Source organism: Sinohyriopsis cumingii, chromosome 14 (assembly GCF_028554795.1).
Source record: "Sinohyriopsis cumingii isolate HCF-2022 chromosome 14, ASM2855479v2, whole genome shotgun sequence".
NCBI lineage: Eukaryota > Metazoa > Mollusca > Bivalvia > Unionida > Unionidae > Sinohyriopsis > Sinohyriopsis cumingii.
The window spans coordinates 43,683,111-43,709,191 of NC_142974.1; the positions used below are offsets into that span (position 1 = coordinate 43,683,111).

General features: G+C 35.4%; 1 protein-coding gene across 1 annotated transcript; it reads left to right on the plus strand.

The window, feature by feature from the left end:
- Positions 1–649: 649 nt before the first annotated feature.
- On the plus strand, positions 650–25,877 carry LOC149783659 (COX assembly mitochondrial protein homolog). The gene is made up of 4 exons (XM_089931900.1): positions 650–821; positions 9,865–9,966; positions 16,766–16,856; positions 25,637–25,877. The coding sequence occupies exons 1-4, from the start codon at positions 722–724 to the stop codon at positions 25,752–25,754; spliced, it is 411 nt and encodes a 136-aa protein (XP_089788026.1). The 5' UTR covers positions 650–721; the 3' UTR covers positions 25,755–25,877.
- The last annotated feature ends 204 nt before the right edge of the window (positions 25,878–26,081 follow it).

The following is a 26,081-nucleotide window of genomic DNA, read 5'->3' on the forward strand; positions in this document are numbered from 1 at the left end:
AAGAGAAATTAACTGTGAATTGTAGTGAAATTCAAATAAGGATATATTCTTGGACTGCATCGTTGTGATTCAACAGAATACTGTTGGCTGATCACCACGACACGGGCCATCACAGGCACACCAACACTTCCATCATTGGATTTAGTTTGAAATACCATGGAAAGTTTATTCAGAACTTTTATCATTAGGACTTGAAAACTTGCTTCGTTGTTGATGACAAAGATCACTGAAAACTTTGTATCACCTTGATGGAACATTATTGAAAGCTTGGATAATAAATTAAACTTGCTTGCTAATGACACGTGTGACTGACGCTAGCTTAATGTTTGAAGAAGAAAAAATGCAGTAACCTGAAGGGTAAAAAAAATTATGCCGATTGACAAAATTACCTACTATGTCAGAGCAGGTCATTAGGGTAATCTGAGGTAATTTTGTCAATAGGTATAATTTTTTCCGTTTGGTTATTGCATTTTTTCAACATTACGCTCGCGTCAGTCACCAGTGGCTAATGATCGTTTCAACTGTTAGTTCGAAAAAGCACTTTAGCTACTAGAAATAAATTTGTTACAGATTGAAATGTGTTGGCATGATTATGGTGACATGACGACATACTCTTTGAAGTGTTATTCTTTTGTATAATCACTATCGCACATGTGTGAGATGTAGCAGTACCTGGCTGTAATGTACTTGTGGTGAGGTGCTCTGTATTTGGCAGAGTTCTATGAAAACAACAACTATGGCTGATAAGTTGAATTCAGAACACGAGAAGGACATATACACAGTTTTACCTTCAAATCTTGCAGGGGGACCACATGGTTTAGGTATAAATACATTAAACCGTAAAAGTAGCCTGCCAATGCATGTCATTAATTTTATTCCTCGTGGATCACATGAAAAGTTTAAACATATCATCCTGTGTAATTTATTTTCGGGGCAGAAAAGATTTTGCGCGATACTAGACACAGGAGTTCATTACAAACAAAATTAAGATTAGACTTCAGTGGTATAGACAGATCCATTGATATATGCTTCTAGACTTGTTTGTAACGAGCTCCTGCTGCACACATTGAAAACTCCGCCAGAAGCAGTTGATTTAATAACATTACTAAGACTCTTTGTAATGGAGTTTTTATTAATTTATCGGCGTTTGGACTAGCGGTTAGAGCCTCCGCCTCGGATGCGGGAGTTCGCTGGTTCAAAGTCCAGCCGAGTCATACCAAAGACTTATAAAAATGGTACTAATGGCTGTCTCACTAGGTACTCAGCATTAAGAGGTTAGGGTTGGGTGCCGGTCAGCCTGGTGTCAGGATAATGTGACTGGGTGAGACATCATGTTACATGTCTGTGGCACGATGCCCTAATGCTAGACTTCACTATAAATGGCCACACTGCACACATCGTAGCGATATGACTGAAAAATTGATAAAGCTACATTAATCCCCCCCACTCGAGTCATTTTCCATTGGGGAAGGTTCGCACACACCAATGATCAATGCTACCTATAGTATTCACTTACTCTCCCATTTGTTTGTACCTTCTACCAGTTTTAAAATTGTAAAGCCTCAGGAATACAGAAAAGGCACAACATAATCATTCCGTTCATCAGTTTATAATTTCTAACCCAGTTGTTGTCAGGGGTCTCTAACACTGTCATCTTACTTGCATATTTTTAGCAAAGCTTCCATTTGATTAAAATCAGATCCAAATTTCACGTGGGGCATGGTAATCTTTGTGCCGTGTTATGGCATGTATGTTAACATTTTGAGAGTACATTTACTCATTTCATCAGCGCGATCAAAGTTTCCTCTGGAAAACGTTTTTTTGACAAGCTTGAGGGCTCCTCACTTTGAATACAGGATGGGCCTAAACTAAAATTTGAGGGGCCCCAGGCATTGGGCTATCAGAGTTTTTGAGCACAGCCAGAATTTTAGAAAACTTCCCCGGATACCTGTCAATTCTAACGATTGGTTACCAGAGTACCTGATCAAAGAGGTATAAGCATAATTGCTAATATAAGTGGCAAAAAGCGTCATATGAGCACAAAAAGAGCAGTCTGTATCTTACATTGCCATACTTACAGAAAACTGCATGAAAAGTGTACTTTTATTTTTGCTACTTACCTGGATCTGCAGTTAAAATTTTGTCACAAATTTGCTCAGTCCATGTGGATTGGTAGTAAGTACAAGAGTATAGACACAACAGAAATGATAAATTATTTATGCATAACACTAAAGATGCCAACAGGTACCAGGGTACTTGGATACCTGCCCGTTGATAAATACCCGGGTAATAAAATGAACAACCAGGTACATGTTTAAATTTTTTTTTCGAAGTTCAGATTGAGACACAGAATAATGATTACAATTCAAGGCTTGTGTTGTATGTGCATTTGTTCATCATCGCAGGGGCTTGTGTGGTTGCTTACAATTTACTTGTCTTATATGTACTATTTAATAATACAAGGGAGGACACTTCTCTCCTTTCTTGCATGACCTATTTAAGAACCAACGCTGATATTTCAAGCTAGACTGTCCTAACTTCGTGCCCTTCCATGGTTTGTGTTCCATTTTTCTCACGGCTGAAACATGCAGTTTTGAGATCCTGATGGCATTAACTGGGTCAGTACCTTTTGTTGACAGTGAGAATAAGTACTGATTAGGAAATATTCCACAAAATAAAATTTAAATACTGGCTGCAATTCAGAATAAAAGAAAGCACGATAGAAAAGTCTGGTTTAACTAATGCTATTTTGGCCCCAAGTTTATAGCCCTGGGGTGAGTGTTAGCTGTTTAAGTCAGGGCTGCTGTTCACATGTTTGTTCGCTGGATGTTTTTAATAGTGAGAAACCCAAGACACATTTTGGTCACGGCAAAGGCAATACAAAAACTTGGTTACCGTAACATGAACTTTTTATACCATATTAAGAAAAAAATGAATGAAATGAACAGCTATACAAAATGAAATTTGTCACTGAAATATTTAAATGTAAGGGAAAAAATTCTTTGTTATTTAATAATACTGAAAAAAAAATATAAGAAAAATTCACCATGTATGTAAATATGGTAATTTTTGCATGAATTTTACATGAAACAGTTCCAAGAAAACAGATGGGTTTCTTGAATGTGAAACCACTTGTCATAGAATCATTTTATTTTGATACTACATATGTAGATTTTAATGAATCTGTGATACGTGGTTTCACATTCAAGAAACCAGTCTGTTTTCTTGGAACTGTTAGATGTATATACTACAAATAGAAAATAAGGAAATTAGAGGTCTAACGAGGAACACATCGGCTCGTATTGTTGTTTCCAGTTTAACGATCAGTCATATATGTACTGTCTAATAAAACAAAAAAAAAAAGTAAATAGGTGCAGTATGTCAATTTCTATCGGCCATTGAGATGGCAGTATTCCATTCAGCGACTTGCACTTGCATGTTAAGCGGACATGACCATAACTGTGTCATGGGAAAATGGTCTGTCATTCTTTGAAGGTATGATACTAAGCCAAACTTTGGACGGGGATACAAAGTCGAATGCCTGAGCTAAGCATTGGTACCAAATTTATTATGCTACGCAAAACTGACCTTGAAATGTCAGCGTTGATTCGTATATAGGATGCGCAAGAAAGGAGAGAAGTGTCCTCCCGTGTATTATTATATGGTACATGTATGACAAGTAAATTGTAAGCAATGATATGAGCCCCTGTGACCGTGCATAAATGTGCACATGACATGAGTCTCAAACTGTAATTGTTTTTCTATATCTTGATCTGAACATGGAAACTTTTTTTTTTTAAGTGGTACCCGGTTGTCTATTTTTTTACCTGGGTTATTATCACTGGGCAGGTACATGCATAACTAGGTACCTGTTGGCATCATTAGATGAGTTACATGGCAAAATGTGTCCCACCAATCATAAAAAAAGGGTTTCCAACCCCTATTTCAAGACCAGTTTTATTTGGTAATTATTGAATAGTGACCTTGAGTAAATTTTAAAATCATTGTGAAAAAACTATACATACACGTTAAATGCAAATATATCATTTTATTTTGTGGATGTGTATTGGAGCATTGTGCAAATATAAACTTTGCCTGTGTTCTTTCTACTTGCTTAGAGTGGATGTAGAATGCTGTATTGAAGTGAAAGTAGTATGTTGTGTTGCCTAAAGACATAGTATGTTGTATTGCTTAAAGTGAATATAGTATGCTGTTTTGCGTAAAGTGAATGTGGGATGTTGTATTGCTTAAAGTGAATGTAGTATGCTGTGTTGCTTAAAGTGAATGTATTACCGATATGCTGTGTTGCTTAAAGTGAATGTAGTATGCTGTGTTGCTTAAAGAGAATGTATTACTGGAATACTGTGTTGCTTAAAGTGAATGTAGTATGCTGTGTTGCTTAAAGTGAATGTAGTATGCTGTGTTGCTTTAAGTGAATGCAGTATGCTGTGTTGCTTTAAGTGAATGCAGTATGCTGTGTTGCTTAAAGTGAATGCAATATGTTGTGTTGCTTTAAGTGAATGCAGTATGCTGTGTTGCTTTAAGTGAATGCAATATGCTGTGTTGCTTTAAGTGACTGTAGCATGCTGTGTTGCTTAAAGTGAATACAATATGCTGTGCTGCTTAAAGTGAATGTGGTATGCTGTGTTGCTTAAAGTGAATGTAGTATGCTGTGTTGCTTTAAGTGAATGCAGTATGCTGTGTTGCTTTAAGTGAATGCAATATGCTGTGTTGCTTTAAGTGAATGCAGTATGATGTGTTGCTTAAAGTGAATGCAATATGTTGTGTTGCTTTAAGTGAATGCAGTATGCTGTGTTGCTTAAAGATAATGTAGTATGCTGTGTTGCTTAAAGTGAATGCAGTATGTTGTATTGCTTTAAGTGAATGCAGTATGCTGTGTTGCTTAAAGTGAATGTAGTATGCTGTGTTGCTTAAAGTGAATGTAGTATCCTGTGTTGCTTAAAGTTAATCTAGTATGCTGTGTTGCTTTAAGTGAATGCAGTATGCGGTATTGCTTTAAGTGAATGTAGTATGCTGTGTTGCTTAAAGTGAATGCAGTATGTTGTGTTGCTTAAAGATAATGTAGTATGCTGTGTTGCATAAATTGAATGCAGTATGCTGTATTGCTTGTTTAAAGTGAATGTAATTTGCTGTGTTGCTTAAATTGAATGCAGTATGCTGTGTTGCTTAAAGTGAATGCAGTATGCTGTGTTGCTTAAAGATAATTTAGTATGCTGTGTTGCTTAAAGTGAATGCAGTATGCTGTGTTGCTTAAAGATAATGTAGTATGCTGTGTTGCTTAAAGTGAATGCAGGATGCTGTGTTGCTTTAAGTGAATGCAGTATGCTGTGTTGCTTAAAGATAATGTAGTATGCTGTGTTGCTTAAAGTGAATGCAGTATGTTGTATTGCTTTAAGTGAATGCAGTATGCTGTGTTGCTTAAAGTGAATGTAGTATGCTGTGTTGCTTAAAGTGAATGTAGTATCCTGTGTTGCTTAAAGTTAATGTAGTATGCTGTGTTGCTTTAAGTGAATGCAGTATGCGGTATTGCTTTAAGTGAATGTAGTATGCTGTGTTGCTTAAAGTGAATGTAGTATGCTGTGTTGCATAAAGATAATGTAGTATGCTGTATTGCTTGCTTAAAGTTAATGTATTATGCTGTGTTGCTTAAAGAGAATGTAGTATGCTGTGTTGCTTAAAGTGAATGCAGTATGCTGTATTGCTTGTTTAAAGTAACTGTATTATGTTGTGTTGCTTTAAGTGATTGTAGTATGCTGTGTTGCTCAAAGTGAATGTAATTTGCTGTGTTGCTTAAAGTTAATGTAGTATGCAGTGTTGCTTAAAGTGAATGCAGTTTGCTGTATTGCTTGTTTAAAGTAACTGTAGTATGTTGTGTTGCTTTAAGTTAATGTAGTATGCTGTGTTGCTTAAAGTGAATGCAGTATGCTGTGTTGCTTAAAGTGAATGCAGTATGTTGTGTTGCTTTAAGTGAATGTAGTATGTTGTGTTGCTTGAAGTGAATGTAATTTGCTGTGTTGCTTTAAGTGAATGCAGTATGCTGTGTTACTTAAAGTGAATGCAGTTTGCTGTGTTACTTAAATTGAATGCAGTATGCTATATTGCTTAAAGTGAATGTAGTATGCTGTGGTGCTTAAAGATAATGTAGTATGCTGTGTTGCATAAAGATAATGTAGTATGCTGTATTGCTTGCTTAAAGTAAATGTATTATGCTGTGTTGCTTAAAGAGAATGTAGCATGTTGTGTTGCTTAAAGAGAATGTAGCATGTTGTGTTGCTTAAAGTGAATGTAGTATGCTGTGTTGCTTAAAGAGAATGTTGTCGTTGTTGTTGTATGGTTTAATGTCATTTTTCAGCACAAGATAGGCTATACATGGTGGCCAGTATTAATGGTGGAGGAAGAACCCGGGAAAACCCCGGAAAGAACCACTGACCCACAAGAAGCTACCAGCAAACTTTCTCACATATCCACATTGGCCGAGCCCGAGACTCGAACCCTCGCAGACAGAGGTGAGATGGCAGTGATCTGTGACAGAGAGCGCTTTAGACCACTCGGCCACTCAGGACCCCTGAAGAGAATGTAGTATGTTGTGTTGCGTAAAGAGAATGTAGTATGCTGTGTTGCTTAAAGTGAATGCAGTATGTTGTGTTGCTTAAAGATGAAATAAGAAGGTAAATATCATATGGTCATTTGTTTCTTTCTGCAGTATCTTGCAAATTTATAAATAGATGTAAGGTAATTAAATAAGTTAACATTGACAACAAACTTAATAAATCCTTCTGGTAGCACAAATATTTACAGAATAGCAATGGAAAACAATCAAGAATTGTTATAGTTGTAATATTAAACATAATCACATTTCTCATTATTCTTAGTTACCATAGTTTTTCATTTTTTGTTTGTATAATGGTATCACAATGAATGAGCATTAGCAATTTGATGACCATTATATTGGTGACACAACAATACATGTTCTAAATTATTGCAAGGAACAAAAAGCAATGCTCAAAAAAAAATCTGATAGCCTGACACCTGGGGACCCTCTAATTTTAGATTGGACCCATCCTGGGAGGTACCCTTTGGGCTTGTAAACTTTTTTTTAGTTTGCCTTAGGAAACTTTGATCGTGCTGATGAAATGTGTAAATGTATTTTTAAGATGTTGACATACCTGCCATAACATGGAGTAATATAAATCAGATCACTCCTGTCCTATGTGAAATTGAGATCTCATTTTAATCAGATTGAAGCATGTTATGTCATGCTAAAAGTATGATTTTGTACTCCCAAACCCCTGACATGGCCCTGTTTTGAGAAAACACAATTTTCAGTAATCTTCACCCCCCCCAAATCTTTCAGTATATGCCCATTTCATGTAGCATGTATAAACAGTAAACATTCATGATTAGTGGGCCTCGAGTGGCCAAGTGGTCTAAAGCACTCTCCGTTACGGATCACTGCCATCTCACCTCTGTCTGCATGGGTTCGAGACTCAGATTCAGCCAATGTGGGTATGTGAGAAAACTAGCCAATAGCTTCTTGTGGGTTGGTGGTTCTTTCCGGGGTTTTCCCCGAGTTCTTCCTCCACCATTAATACTGGCCGCCATGTATAGCCTATCGTGTGCTGAAAAATGGTGTTAAACCCTACAACAACAACATTCATGATTTGAGTTGATGTAAAACTATCCCTTGGGCAGTTTAGACAGCTGCAATTAAAGGCAAAGAGGTCAGGTATAAACCACCATTTCAGTATTAATTGGCTAATGGGCTAATTGTTAAATCTATGTTAAAAATCCAAGACACACACACACACACTTGGCTGGCAATAGCTAGTGAGATGTGTTTGAAGGCTGCACTGGGTGAGTTCATTGTGCTAATTTGCATCGGTAGGATCAAGAAGTGGAACAACCCAATATAGGCAAATTTAAGAGATACTGGATTCATGTACAAGAAAAAAGTTATTACATATTATTGCCTTGAATAAGAATGTTTAAGCCATATGTATTATTTTTGACAAATTTGTGAACAGCAGCAATGTTTCTTTGAAGTTAGATTTTACTGCATATAAAAAATGCAAAGCATGATCATTTCATTTCTTGGAATAGTGTTCAAGTGTAATTCATTTTTGAAGCTGATTTAGGAAGCAATTAACTATCAGCAAAGTCCAACAAAAATAGATTTCAGAACTCTTGGTTGATGGATTTTTACTTTGTGAAGCACGCCAGCATTGCAGTGAACACTAATAACATTTGCATTACCTTCAAACCACTTTGAACCCAATTGAATTTATGTTTGAATTGTAGCTATTGCACAATATTCCACAGTGTGGAAATAGGAGTCGGGGCTTGTGGAATTTCAGTCAGGGTTTGTGAGTTTTTTTTAAATCGCCAGCCTGGGGTCTGTGTCAAAAAAAATTTTCTTTGAGGACTGAAAAAGCGGTATTATTGGGACTCCAGTTTTGGGCAGCTTTGGAATGTGTCCTATACTGCATCTTTCAAAGTCATATGGAGAAACCCGCTAAATATTTTATTTGGATGATATTTTCTAAAGAAGTTCCCTTCAGTCTAATTTAATATGCTCTTATCACTTGTCATTTAAATTTTTTGTATTTTATAGGATTGTATCTCTTGTCATTCGTATTTTATTGGATTGTATCACTTGTCCTTTGTATTTTGTTGGATTGTATCACTTATTTGTATTGTATAGGATTGTATCACTTATCATTTGTTTTGTATAGGATTGTATCACTTGTCATTTGTATTTTATTGGATTGTATCACTTGTCATTGTATTGTATAGGATTGTATCACTTGTCATTTGTACTTTATTGGATTGTATCACTTGTCATTGTATGTATAGGATTGTATCACTTGTCATTTGTATTGTATAGGATTATATCACTTGTCATTTGTATTGTATAGGATTGTATCACTTGTCATTTGTATTTTATAGGATTTTATCGCTTGTCATTTATATTGAATTGCAGTTTTGGCTTGGAATTGCATTTTTGGCTTGGAATTGCATCTTCCATTTTTGTACCCAATAAAAATTAGATTTTAGTCATAAGTATGATAAAAAACAACAATTCGTCTAGTTTTCTTTTTTTGAAAAATTATAATGAAAATTACAATCAGAACTGATAGAAATGTATCCTACTTATTAAAACTATGACTTAACAGTATTGATTAGTAAAAGTAACTTTTAAAAAATGACCTAGAAAAAAGAATTTGCAGTTTTATACTTTTTTGACCCACAAATTAATGCAAGTAAAACAGTAGTCAAATTGGAACCCTAAAATATATATTATTATTAATTTCAGTTCATGATTGATTACGGTTGTTTCCAACTTCAAGACAAGTCAGTTTAAATCTAGTACATTATGAGGATTTGGTATTAAAAAAGATCACAAAATTTAATTATCTTTCTGTGTTTTAGCTTTTTAACTGTTTTTTTCTTTTCTTCAAGTCAAATGGTTTGAGGTATAGAGCTGTTAACTGCGTGTATAGATTTCATATTTGTGTTATAGAGCTGTTAACTGCCTGTATAGATTTCATATTTGGGGTATAGAACTGTCAGCTCCTTGTACAGACTGATGTTTGGGGAATAGTATGTGATATGTGACTGAACACAATTTTCTTAAATACTGAAATAAATCATCTGTAAATTTTGTTCTGGCATCACTTGTAGATTTTGAAAACTTATGAAGTCAGTAATGGTTAACTTTGAGCATAAATAAATTAGTAACAAACATGCACACATGGGTTTGCATGTGTGTGTTTATCATTTAATAATTGGTGGAATGTTAAACATTCATACCCTTTATGTAAAGGTTTTATATTTCTGTTGCAGGGGACCCTGATGACAAAACATTACGCAAAGTTGAGAGTGAAATAAGCATTCCACAAAAGATGAAAAAGAAGGCAAAGGAAAAATGCCAAGAAGTTGTGCAAGGTATTTCATATATTTCTTTGTCAGTTTCTGCTTGCTTTTATTTTTTTTCTTAACTAATCCTTTTTGTATGAAATATCTTCCTACAGTTTTCTATCATCTCACTTTATGATAATTGTTTTAACTGATCTATTTAACAAAGAGGTGCTGGATGTGATGGCTTTGTTTATTTTATTGTCTCTTCAACCCATTTACCATGCTGTCTGTTGCTACCCATATATCAGTCCGTCTGTCTCTTCTAGTTACCAGGCTCTGTTACTCTACCCATTTGTCAGTCTATCTGTATCCATTTACCAGGCTGTTTCTATCCATTTCCAAGGTTCTCTTTCTCTTTCCTTCTCTCTCTTTCTCTCTCTCTCTCTCTCTCTCTCTCTCTCTCTCTCTCTCTCCATTTGTCTGTCTTCCCATTTACCAAGCTGGAAGAAAATGTCCCTTTTTGCTGGAATTTTTGAAGTAACACAGCTTACAATTTGTGGATACAGATTTTTTTATCTTGATTAGGCTGCAGGACAAATTAGCCACCCTGTATCTTTTTATCTAAGATATCTTATCTATTTTTGGTCATCCTGCAATTTGGCTCTCTGTCCTTTCATTGAGCTATAAGATCAATACTATTATTTATTACAATTTGATAAAAATTTATGTGATTGTGAATTTCATGCTTCCTATTTTTATATCCATGGGGGCAAAATATTTTGTATCCATCGCATTGCAGGAAAATAAAAGAATTTCTTTTATTCTTGCACTATATATAATCTGTTTTGGCAATATACATGGCTGAACACATTATCTGTTTTTGTGGCAATATACATGGCTCAGCATACTCTATATGTTGTTCTGGCAACATACACAGTTCACCACTTATGTTTTGTGGCAATATACATGGCACACTGTCTGTTGTTCTGGCAATATACATGGCACACTATATCTTGTTCTGGCAATGTACATGGCACACTATATATTGTTCTGGCAATATACATGGCACACTGTTCTTCTGGCAATATACATGGCACACTTTGTTGTTCTGGCAATACATAAGGCACACTATATGTTCTGGCAATGTACATGGCACACTATCTGTTGTTCTGGCAATATACATGGCACACTATTTGTTGTTCTGGCAATACACTTGGCACACTACATGTTGTTCTGGCAATGTACATGGCACACTATCTGTTGCTCTGGCAATATACATGGCACACTATATGTTCTGGCAATGTACATGGCACTATCTGTTCTTTTGGCAATGTACATGGCACACTATCTGTTGTTCTGGCAATACACATGGCACATTATCTGTTCTTCTGGCAATACACATGGCACACTGTTCTTCTGGCAATACACATGGCACATTATCTGTTCTGGCAATACACATGACACACTATGTTCTTCTGGCAATACACATGGCACACTATATGTTCTTCTGGCAATACACATGGCTCAATATGCTTTATCTGTTAAACAGTTCATCACTATCTGTTTTGTTGCAATATACATGACTTAATACACATATTTGTTTTGACAATATACACAGCTCGACACAATCTGTTCCAGCAATATATGTGACTCAACATATTAGGAGTTTTTCTGGCAATAAATTTGACTCAACACATTCCATCAGTTGTTCTGGCAACATTCATAGTTCAATACTAACTTTTGTGCTGGCAGCATGTATACTATCTGTATTCTGGCAATATGCACAGTACAGCACATTCTATTGCTCTGGTAATAAGCACAACTCGACAGATTATCTGTTCTGCTTTTTATCAACACACACTATCTGTTGTTTTGGCAATATACATGGTTCAACACTATCAGTTGTTCTTGCAATATCTATCTATCTATCTAATCTATCTGTCTATCTATCGCTCAATTCTGAATCAGAGATTGGCAGTTACTGTATAAGTTATTCTCACCCATTAGACAGAGAAATGACTTGCAACCACTATATATTTTTTCCTGAATCTAGATATCCAATGATGGTTGTCTCAGGTCATCATATCATGGTTTCATGATGTCATCATATAGTGTGATGCATTTTAATGATGTCATAATGTTCAGCATGACTTATGTCTTGGCAAATAAAGTGAGTCAGTGGTGTAATGGAATAAAATTAATCTTTTATTTCTGTCCTGATTGATAAAGAATGGGGTGAGAAAAATAATCAATGTAGAGGCTGGCACCAAAAAGAAATCTGAGTCTTGGAGTTATACTGTTTGTCTTATGCTTGTTAGAAACTCACAAAGATGAGTAATGTAACATTGGACTTGGATTTCCTTGTCTCAGTACTAACCTTGACATAATTGCTGAGAATGTTGGTAATCAGTTGGCATTTCAGGATTGATGGATTGTTTATCATAAACATTATGATTTAAATAAAATGTCATAGAATTAGATTAATGCAATTACCAGATGATATAAAGAAAACTCCATTTGGTTGGCAACAGTTGAGAGTTGAGTTCAACAAACCACAGTACTCAAATGAGCTTAGTACAAACATCATCTGTTTTGCTGCAGAGTAATAGAATTCAGGAATAAAAATAGTAGGGCTAATGAAATATATAGGGTCAGTAGAAAACCAGAAGCAGAGCTGTTCTTTTGGACCTTACGGAAAATCATAATCCAAAGCATGTCTGTTTGATTCTTAATACAAGTCTTTAAATAATTATTCTTATTTCCTACTTAATACCAGTCTTTAATTATTCTGATTTGATGCTTAATACCAGTCTTTAAATATTCTGATTTTATACTTAGTACCAGTCTTTGATTATTCTTATTTGGTACTTAATACCAGTCTTTACATATTCTGAATTCATACTTAATACCAGTCTTTAAATATTCAGATTTGGTACTTAATACCAGTCTTTTGATTATTCTTATTTGGTACTTAATACCAGTCTTTGAATATTCTTATTTGGTACTTAATACTAGTCTTTGATAATTCTGATTTCCTATATAATACCAGTCTTTGCATATTTTTATTTGATACTTATTACCAGTCTTTAAATATTCTGATTTCATACTTAATACTAGTCTTTCAGTAGTCTGATGTGATAATACCAGTCTTTGTTTATTTGTATTTGGTATTAATTATCAGTCTTTGATTAGCTGTATTTGGTTCTTAATACCAATCTTTGATTATTTGTATTTGGTACTTAATACCAGTCTTTGATTATTTGTATTTGGCACTTAATACCAGTCTTTGGTTATTTTCATTTGATACATAATACCAGTGTTTAACTGTTCTGATTTCAGTCTTAATACCAGTCTTTGATTATTCTCATTTGACATATAGTACCAGTCTTTGATTACTCTGATTAATGGTCTTGCTGCTAGTATCAGTGTTAAAACCTTGCTGAAATTGTGAGCAGTATAAACCCAGATTTTCCATTTTCATCACATAATGTGCTGGCAGACCAGGTTCTCATTGCATAATATGCTGGCATTCCAGGTTCTCATTGCATAATGTGCTGGCAGATCAGGTTTTCATTGCATAATGTGCTGGCATACCAGGTTCTCATTGCATAATGTGCTGGCAGATCAGGTTTTCATTGCATAATGTGCTGGCATACCAGGTTCTCATTGCATAATGTGCTGGCAGATCAGGTTTTCATTGCATAATGTGCTGGCATACCAGGTTCTCATTGCATAATGTGCTGGCATTCCAGGTTCTCATTGCATAATGTGCTGGCAGATCAGGTTTTCATTGCATAATGTGCTGGCATTCCAGGTTCTCATTGCATAATGTGCTGGCATTCCAGGTTCTCATTGCATAATGTGCTGGCATTCCAGGTTCTCATTGCATAATGTGCTGGCAGACCAGGTTCTCATTGCATAATGTGCTGGCAGACCAGGTTCTCATTGCATAATATGTTGGCATTCCAGGTTCTCATTGCATAATATGCTGGCAGACCAGGTTCTCATTGCATAATGTGCCGGCTTTCCAGGTTTTCATTGCATAATGTGCTGGCAGACCAGGTTTTCATTGCATAATGTGCTGGCAGACCATGTTCTCATTGCATAATGTGCTGGTAGACCAGGTTCTCATTGCATAATGTGCTGGCATTCCAGGTTCTCATTGCATAATGTGCTGGCAGACCAGGTTTTCATTGCATAATATGCTGGCATTCCAGGTTCTCATTGCATAATATGCTGGCAGACCAGGTTCTCATTGCATAATGTGCCGGCTTTCCAGGTTCTCATTGCATAATGTGCTGGCAGACCAGGTTTTCATTGCATAATGTGCTGGCAGACCAGGTTCTCATTGCATAATGTGCTGGTAGACCAGGTTCTCATTGCATAATGTGCTGGCATTCCAGGTTCTCATTGCATAATGTGCTGGCAGACCAGGTTTTCATTGCATAATGTGCTGGCAGACCAGGTTTTCATTGCATAATGTGCTGGCAGACCAGGTTCTCATTGCATAATGTGCTGGCATTCCAGGTTGTCATTGCATTTCTACTTTTTGATTCCATTTAAATATAATGTTGGAATCATATGATGTTGCATTGTCAGATGGCAGATCTTTGTGGTATGATGCACAGATCAATACAAAGTAATTTTGTTTTGAAAGAAAATAAACAGTGATATTTTGCATTGTATAGGAATATATAATTAATGCACAATACTACATACATGTTTATTCGAGGCCCTGAGTGGCCGAGCGGTCTAAAGCGCTTTCTGTTACTGATCACTGCCATCTCACCTCTGTCTGTGTTGGTTTGAGTCTCGGATTTGGCTAATGTGGTATGTGAGAAAGCTTGCCAGTAATTTTGTTTTGAAAGAAAGTATACAGTGATATTTTGCATTGTACAGGAATATATAATTAATGCACAATACTACATACATGTTTATTCGGGGCCCTGAGTGGCCGAGCGGTCTAAAGCGCTCTCCATTACAGATCACTGCCATCTCACCTCTGTCTGTGTTTGTTCGAGTCTCGGATTTGGCTAATGTGGTATGTGAGAAAGCCTGCCAGTAGTTTCTCGTGGTCGGTGGTTCTTTCCGGGGTTTTCCCGGGTTCTTCCTCCACCATTAATACTGGCCGCCATGTATAGCCTATCATGTGCTGAAAAATGGCGTTAAACTCTACAACAACAACAATATGTTTATTCAGAGTTGACACATTGACTTTAGTATGGTATGCAAATTCATCAAGGGCATCAGGTATAAATATACTTATATATGCCATATGAAATTAATTCTTTCAAAACACAAAATACAAATGTGTATTTTATTTATCATGTAATTTCCACTTCTAGGTTTTCAAAATATTTTTTGGTTATACAGTGTGATTGAAAATTTAACAAGGGGGGATTGAATATTGACTTCTGATGTAAGTAGAAACATATATACAATGTTATCTAGTAAGGATGTACAGATTGAGCATACATATTAAATACCAGAACAGCCATGTTAGATTCATTGGAAATTTAGTAAAAAGAGATTTACAGTAGGGTAAATAACTAGCATTTAACATCACTAGCCACAACTACTGCAACCATTAGCCACAATTGCTGCAACCACTAGCCACAACTGCTACAAGCACTAGCCACAACTACTACAAGCACTAGCCACAACTACTGTAATCACTAGCCACAACTGTTGCAACCACTAGCCACGGGTCTTGGATGCGGGAGGTCATGGGTTCAAACCCCAGACAAGTCATACCAAAGACTTATAAAAATGGTACTAGCAGTTGCCTCACTTGGCTCTTAGCATTAAGAGGTTAGTCTTGTACTGGTTGGCCTGGTCTCAGGATAATGTGACTGGCGGGACATGATCATTGATGCTACATGTCTGCAGCATGATGCCCCAGTGCTAGACATCACTATAAACTGCCACTTTATAGATATCGTAGCAATATGACTGGCACATTGTTGAAGCTACATTAAAAATCCAAATCATACACACATGCTAGACACAGCTACTAGAATCACTGGCCACAACAACTGCAATCACTAGCCACAACTACTGCAGTCACTGGCCTCAAACACTGCAATCACATGCTAACTACTGTAATTAGTGGCCACAACTATTGTAACCACTTGCCACAGCTACTGCAATGACTGGCCACAGCTACTGTATCACTAGCTACAACTACTGCAATGACTGAAAATGGATACTGCAACCACTAGCCACAGATACTGTATCACTAGTCACATTTACTGTTATTATCAGGCACAGCTACTGTCATCTCTAGCTACAACTACTGCAATTATTGGAAACAGATACTGCAACCACTAGCCACAGCTACTGCAATGACTGACCACCGCTACTACTACCACTAGCCACAACTACTGCAATGACTGGAAACAGATAATGCAACACTAGCTACAGCTACTGCAATGACTGGCCACAGCTACTACAACTGCTAGCCACAACTATTGCAATGACTGGCAACATCTACTACAACCACCAGCCACAACTACTGATATTACTGAAGATAAAATTAGCGAAGTGTTAGATATTGTCATCATTTTAATATGGATCTTGGGGTCAGGTTCAACCTGTTCTATTTCCCTATATAGATCCACTCTGCAGCAACAATCACTATTTTTTAACTATCAACCATTTCTTTCCCATAATGAATTCAACTTTCTTTTTCTACTGACTCCCTTGAACCTTAAGATAACACAGTTCTTGAGTATTTAAGTATTTAAGTACAGTCACCATGACAACCGATTATTATCTACAGGCTTTAGAAAAACTAAATTTGATCCACATTGCACTGCATATATCATTAAAAGAATTCATGTCTTCCGTAGCTAACCTAAATAATTCATATGCCTTGCCCTTTCAGCATTTGAAAAATGTGGAAAGGAGTCTGGATTGTTGTTGCCATTTAAATGTCGGCCACAGGCAAAAGCACTTGAAAGATGTCTGATAGGATGGTATGTATAGTGATTATTTGAAATAATCTTTTTCGATTTTATGTCAGTTGACACATATTGCCAGTGCAATGATAACCATGCTAATCATAGGAATATATCAAATCAAGAGTATTCTGCATTCTATGTGAGTCAGTGTCAATTTTTAGTGTAGACTGAAACTTTTCATACAAATGGTTGAAAACTATTCAGGTTATGATGATTTGAATTGTAATATGGGATATAATAGTAATATGGGATATAATTGTAATATGGGATATAATAGTAATATTAGATATAATTGTAATATGGGATATAATAGTAATATGGGATATATTAGTAATATGGGATATAATTGTAATATGGGATATAATAGCAGTCAGATAGGTGACATGCATTAGTGCCTTTGCATATGGGATATAATAGCAGTCAGATAGGTGACATGCATTAGGCCTTTGCTTATGGGATATAATAGCAGTCAGATAGGTGACATGCATTAGTGCCTTTGCATATGGAATATAATAGCAGTCAGATAGATGACATGCATTAGTGCCTTTGTATATGGGATATAATAGCAGTCAGATAGGTGACATGCATTAGTGCCTTTGCATATGGGATATAATAGCAGTCAGATAGGTGACATGCATTAGTGCCTTTGCATATGGGATATAATAGCAGTCAGATAGGTGACATGCATTAGTGCCTTTGCATATGGGATATAATAGCAGTCAGATAGGTGACATGCATTAGTGCCTTTGCGTATGGGATATAATAGCAGTCAGATAGGTGACATGCATTAGGCCTTTGTATATGGGATATAATAGCAGTCAGATAGGTGACATGCATTAGGCCTTTGCATATGGGATATAATAGCAGTCAGATAGGTGTCATGCATTAGGCCTTTGTATATGGGATATAATAGCAGTCAGATAGGTGACATGCATTAGTGCCTTGGTATATGGGATGTAATAGCAGTCAGATAGGTGACATGCAGTAGTGCCTTTTGTATATAGGATATAATAGCAGTCAGATAGGTGACATGCATTAGGCCTTTGCATATGGGATATAATAGCAGTCAGATAGGTGACATGCATTAGGCCTTTGTATATGGGATATAATAGCAGTCAGATAGGTGACATGCATTAGTGCCTTGGTATATGGGATATAATAGCAGTCAGATAGGTGACATGCATTAGTGCCTTTTGTATATAGGATATAATAGCAGTCAGATTGGTGACATGCATTAGGCCTTTGTATATGGGATATAATAGCAGTCAGATAGGTGACATGCATTAGTGCCTTTGTATATGGGATATAACAGTAGTCAGATGGGTGACATGCATTAGGCCTTTGCATATGGGATAAGGTGACATTCGGATAGGTGACATGCATTAGTGCCTTTGTATATGGGATATACTGACAGATTGGTGACAGACAGGCCTTTGTATATGGAATAAAGTGGTAGTCAAATTATAATTTTAAGTTCACTACAACTTTAGGAACTTGTTTCTTCATAATGAACCATATCTATCAAACAAAGCTTTGAATTGCCTGGTACTCCTTTCTTTGAACACCTTTTTAAGTGAAATGGATAATTTAATGGTTGCTTGCACAATAATATTTATAACAGTGTTCGAGTGATCAATTGAAATGAGTTGGTCTGACACACAACTGTGACCACTAACTCCAGAGCCGGTGGAATTTTAGTTGTAGTTGATTGGTACAGTACAACAAATATGTCAGCAAATTTGAGATCAAAACACACACAGCAGTTAATTAGGTTCTGACAGAAATGCCTTTTGATGTAGCTGTGACATTAAAGTTTTTCACATTTTGTAATACAAGAGTGCATATTGTATTTATGATGATTACACCAAAGAAGAATTAAAATGTATGAGTAAAACATTAATTTCACTGACACAGCTAGTTTTGTTACTGTTTATTTCATAAAGCGTTGAAACTTGTAGATATTAGTGACTGTTTCACTTGTTTAAATTTTATCAAGGATTGAAAAATTTACAGTGTCCTGAGAATTTATTTTTGTAAAGAAAATGTAACAAAATATCAGACTTCTTATTATAAGTTGAGAATTTCGTGATGTTGGTTCAAATTTCCAGACACTATCCTATCCATTGTCAGTGCTAAATTGACTGATATATCAGGGTTTCACTTACCAGTTTTTATCATAATTTTCATCCTGTTCAACAAATAAGAATCATTCTTTTAGCATTTTCTGCGGGAAAAATTGGCATCCACACCTGCCACCATGTTTTAAGCCAGTTTGCTAGTTGTAAATGGAGTGGTATATAGAGATGTCAAAATTCTATCGGGTACCCATTTATCCTAACGATTGATTACCTGGGTACCCGATAAAAGGGAATTCTATTAAATATGAGACTCAGCTTCATTCATGTGGGTTCATACGTGCCAACCCCCAAGAGAGATGTAAGTGTAATTATTACTAATATAAGTGTAATTATTACTAAAAAATAAGTGAAATTATTACTAATATAAGTGTAATTATTACTAATATAAAAGTGAAATTATTATTAATATAAGTGTAATTATTACTAATATAAGTAATTATTACTAATATAAGTGTAATTATTATTAATATACATGTAATTATTACTAATATAAGTGTAATTATTACTAATATAAGTGTAATTATTACTAATATAAGTGTAATTATTATTAATATAAGTAATTATATCTAATATAAGTGTAATTATTACTAATATAAAAGTGAAATTATTACTCATATAAGTGTAATTGTTACTAATATAAGTGTAATTATTATTAACATAAGTGTAATTACTAATATAAGTGTAATTATTACTAATATAAGTGTAACTATTACTAATATAAGTGGCAAAAAAGCGCAATCTGAGCATGAAAAGAGCAATCTGTAAATTACATGCCATAATTACAGAAAACTGTAATCTGGATCTGCAGTTGCAACTTTTGTCACAAATTGGCACAATCCATGTGGATTAGTAGCTAGTACAGGAGTATAGACACACAAGAAATTGATAAATTATTTATGGATGACACTCACTTTAACTAGTCTACATGTCTATAGTAAATTTTGCGAATAGTAAAGCCCACAGATGATCAGTGATGTATGACATCACCGTCAAAGTTTTGTTGCATAATTTTTTAAATGCTATTTGATTTGTCCTTTTCTGGATTCGTCATGTTTTTAAGTTTAACAAAATCCCTCTCCTTGCATTTTTTAGTCATATAACATCCATCAGTCACATTGATAAAGCCCATTTATTATGATATCTGGCACCATTTAATTTCAATTTGGATTGGTCTGCTACGTGTTTAATAACAAAAATAGAATGAATGTGTGACAGGGTGTTTTCACATTCAAGAAACCCATCTGTTTTCCTGGAACTGTTTATGTGCATACTGTAAATATAAAATAAGGAAATCAGATGGAATGCTGAATTTGTTTTCATTTCTTATTTACACAGATATAAAACTTCAGTGCATAAGTAATGTAGGATTTATTGATAACTGATATAACAATGGCTTAAAAAATGTATTGAAATATTGTTAACATACTTTATGGGGCCTTCAGGAAAATACACATAATATTGTGCATGGAATACATAAATTCATGGCTGTAACATATAAAATCATGGCTGTAACATAAATTCATGGCTGTAACATATAAAATCATGGCTGTAATAAATAAAATCATGACTAATACATAAAACCATACCTGTAATATTTGAAACTGCCTATAATATATAAAATCATGACTGTGAAACATAATTTCATGGCTGTAATACATTAAATGTGTAATACTTAAAACCATGGCTGTAATACATAAACTCATGGCTGTAATACATACAACCATGGCTGTAATACCTAAAATCATGGTTGTAATACACATAACAGTGGCTGTAATACATAAAATCAAGGCTGTAATATATATACAACCTTGGCTGTAATACATAAATCCATGGCTGTAATGCATGGATACATCGCTGTAATGCACAAAGTCTTGCTGTAGGACATGTATGCCTGCATTTTATAGTGGCTGGACATGTGTCAGTTATAAAAAGTGGGCAAGAAATGTCAGTTTTTCATGCATTAAACTACACATAAAGATAGGGAAAAATATTCATTTTACATCATGGTAGAATTGTAGGTGCCAGCTTTGAATTGGATGCTTTTTCCCAAAATATAATTAGTATATCTTAGGATCACAGTAAAAATATTATTTTTTGCCATCTGAAAACCTGCAGAAAATACAGTTAGTGTCAGGATAATGAATGTATTAATTGCATAGGACAAAGATAGATATGGGTGGTGGGGTGGGTTGTACATTGTTGTCAAAAACAGCTCTGATTGACACTGAATTACTCCTAAAATTAAATGTTCATTTTTTTTTAACCCTGCTTGGACAAAAATGTAAAATTAGACCAAAATAACAGAAAGAAACACATAGCAAAAGATAAGGATTACAGATTAGGGGCTATGCAAGAATGTCAGTGTTGTCTCTTCATCACAAAAAGTAGAATGCCATGAACTAGAGATTTCATTATCAGCTAACATCAGATGAAAATACAGTGTGTATTAATTTCTTTTGAGAGAGTAAGAATTTGAGTTGAATTGAATATGCAAGAATCTTGTTAAATTTATTGTCCAGACTTATAATTGTCATAGTGACAACTGATTGATGATTGGTACCAGATTGTACATGTATTTAATTTATGATTTGGTACCAGATTGTAAATGGATCTGATTGATGATTTGGTACCAGATTGTACATGGATCTGATTGATGATTGGTACCAGATTGTACATGGATCTGATTGATGATTTGGTACCAGATTGTACATGGATCTGATTCCCGAGTTGGTACCAGATTCTACATGGATCTGATTGATGATTTGGTACCAGATTGTACATGGATCTGATTCTTGATTTGGTACCAGATTGTAAATGGATTTGATTCTTGATTTGGTACCAGATTGTACATGGATCTGATTCCTGAGTTGGTACCAGATTGTAAATAGATTTGATTCTTGATTTGGTACCATATTGTACATGGATCTGATTCTTGATTTGGTACCATATTGTACATGGATCTGATTCTTGATTTGGTACCAGATTGTACATGGATCTGATTGATGATTTGGTACCAGATTGTACATGGATCTGATTCTTGATTTGGTACCAGATTGTACATGGATCTGATTGATGATTTGGTACCAGATTGTACATGGATCTGATTCTTGATTTGGTACCATATTGTAAATGGATCTGATTCCTGAGTTGGTACCAGATTGTACATGGATCTGATTCCTGAGTTGGTACCAGATTGTACATGGATCTGATTCCTGAGTTGGTACCAGATTGTACATGGATTTGATTCTTGATTTGGTACCAGATTGTACATGGACCTGATTCTTGATTTGGTACCAGATTGTACATGGATCTGATTCTTGATTTGGTACCAGATTGTACATGGATCTGATTCTTGATTTGGTACCAGATTGTACATGGATCTGATTGATGATTTGGTACAGATTGTACATGGATTTGATTCTTGATTTGGTACCAGATTGTACATGGACCTGATTCTTGATTTGGTACCAGATTGTACATTGATCTGATTGATGATTTGGTACCAGATTGTACATGGACCTGATTCTTGATTTGGTACCAGATTGTAAATGGATTTGATTCTTGATTTGGTACCAGATTGTACATGGATCTGATTAATGATTTTGTACCAGATTGTACATGGATCTGATTCCTGATTTGGTACCAGATTGTACATGGATCTGATTCCTGAGTTGGTACCAGATTTTACATGGATGATTGATAATTTGGTACCAGTTAGTACATGGATCTGATTCCTGAGTTGGTACCAGATTGTACATGGATTTGATTCTTGATTTGGTACCAGATTGTACATGGACCTGATTCTTGATTTGGTACCATATTGTACATGGATCTGATTGATGATTTGGTACCAGATTGTACATGGACCTGATTCTTGATTTGGTACCAGATTGTAAATGGATTTGATTCTTGATTTGGTACCATATTGTACATGGATCTGATTCTTGATTTGGTACCAGATTGTACATGGATCTGATTCCTGAGTTGGTACCAGATTCTACATGGATCTGATTGATGATTTGGTACCAGATTGTAAATGGATCTGATTGATGATTTGGTACCAGATTGTACATGGATCTGATTGATGATTTGGTACCAGTTAGTACATGGATCTGATTCTTGATTTGGTACCAGATTGTCCATGGATCTGATTGATGATTTGGTACCAGATTGTACATGCATCTGATTCTTGATTTGGTACCATATTGTAAATGGATTTGATTCTTGATTTGGTACCAGATTGTACATGGATCTGATTCCTGAGTAGGTACTAGATTGTACATGGATCTGATTGACGATTTGGTACCAGATTGTACATGGATCTGATTGATGATTTGGTACCAGATTGTACATGGATCTGATTGATGATTTGGTACCATATTGTAAATGGATCTGATTCTTGATTTGGTACCAGATTGTACATGGATCTGATTGATGATTTGGTACCAGATTGTACATGGATCTGACTCTTGATTTGGTACCATATTGTAAATGGATTTGATTCTTGATTTGGTACCAGATTGTACATGGATCTGATTCCTGAGTTGGTACCATATTGTAAATGGATTTGATTCTTGATTTGGTACCATATTGTAGATGGATCTGATTCTTGATTTGGTACCAGATTGTACATGGATCTGATTGATGATTTGTTACCAGATTGTACATGGATCTGATTCTTGATTTGGTACCAGGTTGTAAATGGATTTGATTCTTGATTTGGTACCAGATTGTACATGGATCTGATTGATGATTTGGTACAGATTGTACATGGATTTGACTCTTGATTTGGTACCAGATTGTACATTGACCTGATTCTTGATTTGGTACCAGATTGTACATGGATCTGATTTTTGATTTGGTACCAGATTGTACATGAACCTGATTCTTGATTTGGTACCAGATTGTAAATGGATTTGATTCTTGATTTGGTACCAGATTGTACATGGATCTGATTCTTGATTTGGTACCAGATTGTACATGGATCTGATTCTTGATTTGGTACCAGATTGTACATGGATCTGATTTTTGATTTGGTACCAGATTGTACATGAACCTGATTCTTGATTTGGTACCAGATTGTAAATGGATTTGATTCTTGATTTGGTACCAGATTGTACATGGATCTGATTCTTGATTTGGTACCAGATTGTACATGGATCTGATTCCTGAGTAGGTACTAGATTGTACATGGATCTGATTGACGATTTGGTACCAGATTGTACATGGATCTGATTGATGATTTGGTACCAGATTGTACATGGATCTGATTCCTGAGTTGGTACCATATTGTAAATGGATTTGGTTCTTGATTTGGTACCATATTGTACATGGATCTGATTCTTGATTTGGTACCAGATTGTACATGGATTTGATTCTTGATTTGGTACCAGATTGTACATGGATCTGATTCCTGAGTTGGTACCATATTGTAAATGGATTTGATTCTTGATTTGGTACCATATTGTACATGGATCTGATTCTTGATTTGGTACCAGATTGTACATGGATCTGATTGATGATTTGTTACCAGATTGTACATGGATCTGATTCTTGATTTGGTACCAGGTTGTAAATGGATCTGATTCTTGATTTGGTACCATATTGTACATGGATCTGATTCTTGATTTGGTACCAGATTGTACATGGATCTGATTGATGATTTGTTACCATATTGTACATGGATCTGATTCTTGATTTGGTACCAGGTTGTAAATGGATCTGATTCTTGATTTGGTACCAGATTGTACATGGATCTGATTGATGATTTGGTACAGATTGTACATGGATTTGACTCTTGATTTGGTACCAGATTGTACATTGACCTGATTCTTGATTTGGTACCAGATTGTACATGGATCTGATTTTTGATTTGGTACCAGATTGTACATGAACCTGATTCTTGATTTGGTACCAGATTGTAAATGGATTTGATTCTTGATTTGGTACCAGATTGTACATGGATCTGATTCTTGATTTGGTACCAGATTGTACATGGATCTGATTCTTGATTTGGTACCAGATTGTACATGGATCTGATTTTTGATTTGGTACCAGATTGTACATGAACCTGATTCTTGATTTGGTACCAGATTGTAAATGGATTTGATTCTTGATTTGGTACCAGATTGTACATGGATCTGATTCTTGATTTGGTACCAGATTGTACATGGATCTGATTCTTGATTTTGGTACCAGATTGTAAATGGATGTGATGTCTCATCCATGGGTGGTGTATTTGCACTGGCTATTCCAATGTCAATCATTTATGTCTACCAGACACTTTGATGATGGAGATGCACAACACATACCTGCCAAATCATGGTGGTGATTTGCTAGGTACTTACCCCTTCACTTCTGCGGTTTTGTTTGGGGTAAGTATAGAAGTGGTTAACTGCTCTGTTGCAGTAGTTGGAGAGATAAATAATCATGTAAGCTGTACTTTGATAAAGCTCTCTCTTTTTTATGTTACATCACAGTTTGACATAAAATTGTATGATATATTGTGCTGATGCTAATACACATGACCTGTATGTTATAAATTTCCCACTTGTTTTCAGTGTTATGCCACAATGGGTCATATTCAATTTTATCACTTGATGTTAATGATACTAATGCATATGAACTTTATGTGATAAATTTTCCTCAAATTTTCAGGTATGAGAATGAAGACTTTAAAGAACAATGTAAACAGGAGTACATAGAAGAGAGATCAGAGTACAGAAGAACTGGTATTAGGCAAAAGACCAAGCGGAAAGAATCAACCATGCTATAAGGCTATAGGGTTATGAGTTAAGACATTTAAATGTGCTGTGTGTGAGAGTGGAACAGTATGTTAGATTGTAGGATTTTTATGAATATATTTGTTTTTATTAATAAAATATATGGAGAAATTTTACATGTTTCTTTTGATACTCCCACCAACGGTAACAAGGACTTATTGATTTTATACCCCCAACACTTGAAAAAGTGCATATTAATTTTCTACCACATCTTTAGTCACAGCGGCATATATATTTTATACCCCAATGACTTGCAATAGGTATATATTGGTTTTATACCTTTGCTGATTGCAACAAAATGATACTGATTTTATACCCTT

Coding starts and splice junctions, on each gene's coding strand:
- LOC149783659 (XM_089931900.1), top strand. CDS start 722: ATGAAAACAACAACTATGGCTGATAAGTTGAATTCAGAACACGAGAAG. Junction 822..9,864: donor AGGGGGACCACATGGTTTAG/GTATAAATACAT, acceptor TTTCTGTTGCAG/GGGACCCTGATGACAAAACA. Junction 9,967..16,765: donor ATGCCAAGAAGTTGTGCAAG/GTATTTCATATA, acceptor TTGCCCTTTCAG/CATTTGAAAAATGTGGAAAG.